This window comes from Suricata suricatta, chromosome 8 (assembly GCF_006229205.1).
Source record: "Suricata suricatta isolate VVHF042 chromosome 8, meerkat_22Aug2017_6uvM2_HiC, whole genome shotgun sequence".
Taxonomy (NCBI): Eukaryota; Metazoa; Chordata; class Mammalia; order Carnivora; family Herpestidae; genus Suricata; species Suricata suricatta.
Window position 1 is genome coordinate 51,472,187 of NC_043707.1, and position 4,237 is coordinate 51,476,423.

At 54.7% G+C, this 4,237-nt stretch overlaps 1 protein-coding gene and 1 long non-coding RNA gene across 2 annotated transcripts; one reads left to right on the plus strand and one right to left on the minus strand.

The window, feature by feature from the left end:
* Positions 1 to 440: 440 nt before the first annotated feature.
* Positions 441 to 1,146, minus strand: UBL4B (ubiquitin like 4B). The gene is given in 1 exon segment (XM_029949408.1): positions 441 to 1,146. A coding segment is annotated over 1 exon segment (546 nt). The 5' UTR covers positions 1,019 to 1,146; the 3' UTR covers positions 441 to 472.
* A 53-nt stretch (positions 1,147 to 1,199) lies between these two features.
* LOC115299964 lies at positions 1,200 to 3,105 on the plus strand. Its single transcript, XR_003912446.1, has 3 exons — positions 1,200 to 1,272; positions 1,378 to 2,135; positions 2,934 to 3,105. It is a non-coding gene; the product is annotated as an uncharacterized LOC115299964 (long non-coding RNA).
* The last annotated feature ends 1,132 nt before the right edge of the window (positions 3,106 to 4,237 follow it).

Sequence of the window (4,237 nt, forward strand, 5' to 3'; positions counted from 1 at the left end):
GGAAAGGGGCACTGCTGCCCGATATTCCTCACTTCTTGGCTGTCACACACCTGGAGGGCAGGTGCCATGGCCTGGGGACAGACAAAAATGAACTCACATATCTGTCTTTCTGCCCCAAAGGAGAAAGGTCTGTCTAAAGCCATGGAGACTTTAGGCAGAAGGTTTGATGTAGCCTGGAAGGTTGCCTAGGGGGTGTCCAGCCCAGGAGGGGGAGTCTACCTTTGACCACCCCCTTAGGGTCACCCACGGGGTGATGGGAACCCTGCCAGGGATGGTAATGGGGGTGGAATCATACTGTGTCTCAGAGGGGGTACCACAGACCCAAGAGAGGACAAAGGGCTCCAGATGCTCTGAGTTTCAGAAAGGGGTGCAGATGCACCTCCCTCAGCAGGAACTAGAGGGGTGTCACCAGGAAGCACAAACGGATGAGACCAGGCAGATTTGAACATGCAAATGAGTAGGATGGACCAGTTTACTGATCAGCTTTCCCCTCTTCCTCCTTCTCCTCTGCTTCCTCCTCCTCCTCCTTCATCTTGTCTTGGGGCTCCGAGGTCCCTGCCTCGGGCTCCTTCTCCCGCGGGGGCTCCACTACCGGCTCCTCCACCAGGAGGCGCTGTGCCAGCCCCTCCAGGTCGCCCAGGCTTGTCTTCTGCAGGCGCCCCTGGTGCTCCCGCCTCAGCAGCTGCAGCACTGCCTTGGCGTCCGGGTGCTCACAGTGCTTGGCTAGGACCAGGTCCAGGTGGTGCCACAGGGACTGGGGCTGGCAGGCCTCCTCCTCCTCGACAGCTGACTTTGCCAGGGGCCGCATGATGACCTTGATGGAGGCATTGGGTCCAATGCGGTAATCGGAGAGACGCTTGTCATCAGCCAGAAGCTGGCCTCAGAAGAGCAGGTGCTGCTGCTTCCCGGACACTTGCAGTCTCTCTGACACCAGCTTCTTCAGCGTGACCACGCTCTCTTGCCCTGACACCTTTACACTGCATCTCCGGCCCAGAAGCAGCTTGACCGTGAGGAACATCAGGCCACGAATGGAATCAGGAGGGATCCATGCTCTGCAGCAGTCCTGAGGATTAAGGACTGGTGGTGCCCAAGAAGGTGACTTCTCCCTATCAGTGGAGGGCGGTGGTCCCCGGAGGCGGCAGGGGGCGGGACAGCCATTGGCTAATGCACAGTGACGTCACAATGCTGCAGGGGAGCACATTTTGAGTGGGGGACTTTGGCAAAGTTAGATGGACATTTCTCCCTTCATTTCTCCATGAAGGGAGAAAGGAGGTGAGAAGAAGAGAAAAGGATGGTTAGGAAAGTAAACACAGGAGGGGGAGAAAGGAGAGTGGGAAAGGGAGGGAACAGATCCTCACTGACTCATTCAACACATAGGTATTGTGTGCCTTCTACACCAGGACCTGTCCCTAAGGAGACATCATACCACAATGGATACTTTCTGCCTTCACGGAGCCTTCAGCCTAGTGAGCCGGCTAGCATTCGTCAAGTGCCTTCTTTCTGCTAAGCACTTTCACACTCCCTTGGACTACGTTTCCCAGAAAAAGACACTGAGACAGGGATTCAAGGGCACGTATGTAGTTGGGAGGTGATCCCAGGACCCACCAGCAGTGGGGTGAGGAGGTGAGACCAGGAATTGAGGGAAGAGAAGGCTGAAGGAATGAGCCAGATGTCTTTGTGAGTAACCGGGAGGCTTCAGTCCTGCTGGGGGCTCTGGAAGGCTGCGTAGCATCCACCTGCATGGTACTGGATCTGTGTGCTTGGGCCCCTGCCTGGGTTGGTGGGGATGCTAACCCCTTGGCTGCATGGCCCACACGGTGCCATGCTCCTGTGACCAGAAAAAAACCTTGGGCAGAGATCTGCAGATTCTTGTGGGGGGTGGGAGGTGCGCCTCAGGTGTTCAGGAACATGAGCATGGAGAGGACAGAACGGCTTCACCACCCGTGTCTGCATCGGGGGACTCGCCCTGTCGAATCCTCACAACCTGGGAGGCATCATCTGCCAGAGGAGACGCGGAACTCACCTTAATCACACTGCATAGCTCGTGTCTTCACCACCAGTGAGTGTTGCCTCCTGGAACATCTGCTCGGAGGCTTCAGTGTGCAGGGCACTCAGCAGACCCCCAGGGCTCAAAGGTGAATAAGGAACATGCACAGGGCCCCTACCATGTCAGCTACATCTAAGGTCTCCTGGGTCAAGCCCTTCATATATGCTGGCACAAGCCCAGGGGGAAGGCATCATCGTAATTGCATTTTAGAAATGAGTGAGCACGAAGATCTGGGTGACATCCTGCCACCAGTGGGGTGATTTTTCTGCCCCTCCCGGCTCCCTTGCTCTCCATGCTCCACTGTGCTCAGCAAACTCTCCTCTCCTGCCTCCTCTCCTCTCCCTCCATTCAGCCTGGGCTACACTTGAACGCTCCAGGGGTGCCTGGGTGACTCAGTCAGTAGAGCACACCACTGGCTCAGGTCTTGATCTCACAGCTCGTGGGTTCGAACCCCATGTTGCGCTTTGCACTGACAGCCTGGAACCTGCTTTGGATTCTGTCTTCCTCTCTCTCTGCCACTCTTCTGCTTGCACATGTGCTTTCTCTCTCAAAAACAAATAAACATTTAAAAAAATCTCCTTCAGGCTGCCAACCCACTTGGACTTTCCAGATGTTGCCTTTCCATAGCATCCAGCCCTGGTCCCCCATCCAGGGTCACTCCACACACCGCCCCTCTCTTCGGGCCCTGGCAGCTTCAGCCTCGTTCTCGCTTTCAGCAGTCACCCAAATTCTAGTCCATAGGGAAACCAAGCCCATAAGTCAAGAAATCCCTGAAATCTTGCCCTTTCCCACAGACCAGAGTGCTACCACAGGCCCCCTGCTGCTTCCACACCTCCTTCCTCCTCCTCTCCCTTAACTGAGCCCTCTTGTTTTTTCCCTTCTTCAGAAAGGTCTCCAAAACCCACGTCTCATCTACATCTGTGCTGACCCCCAGACAATTCACCTGCCGCTGTCTGGGGCTCAGAATTCATAGTTCATCTCCTCTCTCCAGTCCCCCCACCTCCCTCGAGTCCATTCGTGCCACAACCGAAGGACTCTTCCTAAATAAAAGTGAGCCAAGTCCCTCCTCTGTGTAACACCATCCAGTTTAATCCTTTTAGCCTTTGGAATCAAAATCAGCCTCCTCAGCCCAGCATCCCAGGGCACCACGGCCAGCCCTGCTTGCCACCCAAACATCATTGCTCCCCACTCCAGCCAACCACCTGCCATTTCCTCTACTTGCGTGTCCCATGTGAAGTCTTAAATGCTAGTTAAAAATCACCTCCTCCATGAAGCCTTCTCTGCTGTCCCCAGTCCTGGGTGGAGCCAGTCCCACCTCCCTGCATCTACTACTCCCGTTGAACATACCTGTGTGGATGCACCTGGCATGTGTCTGTGTCTCCCTTACTGACTATCAGGAGGGAGTAAGTCTTAACCAGTCTTTCTATCCCCTCCCACCAGCACAGAGCCGGGTACCCAGAAAGTTTCAAGTCACGTCTTCTGAATGAAGATAACATTTACACATGCTGAGCTATGCAGGAGGATGCAGGGTCCAGTATGACAGGCTGTGGAAAGATATAAACCTGCCTGCAGCCTCTCTCTGGGCCCCTCCCTCTTCCCCTAGAGAGAAGAAAATCCAACATTACACAAAGAATAAATCAGCAAGTGATTCTAATCTTTACCAAAGGATCTGCTGTAGTATTCCTTAAATAGTCAACTCCCTTGGTGCATCTGAAATAAGACAGAATTTGCAAATGTGCATAGAGTATGGGCCTCCCCCCTCACCCCCACCCCACCCTGCTCCGTGGATTCCATGATATCAGGGCATCTGCGCAGAGGGAGTAACTCGGGGATGAGGCTTCTCCCCGGCCTACTGGGAGCTCCCAGCCTCTGGAAGAGAGGACCCTGTAGTGGACAAAGCAGGGGATGGCCAGGATTGAGGACATACCATATGATGCCCAGAGCAGAGCTAATCCAAGAAGGCTTTCTGGAGGTGGCCAAAGTTTGAGTTGTCTTCTGCAGGACACAAAAGGTGAGATGGGGGAGAGGGTGGCTTGCAATCTCTCTCTCTGGCTATGGGACTTCTGAGGAAAGTGGCAGAAGCCAGAGTTCCAATCATGAAGGGAGGAAAAACAAGCCGCCTGCCTCGCCTCTCCCCCTCAGCCATCTACCCAGAGGGGTGCTACCCAGGTCACTGGCAGTACTGGGGAA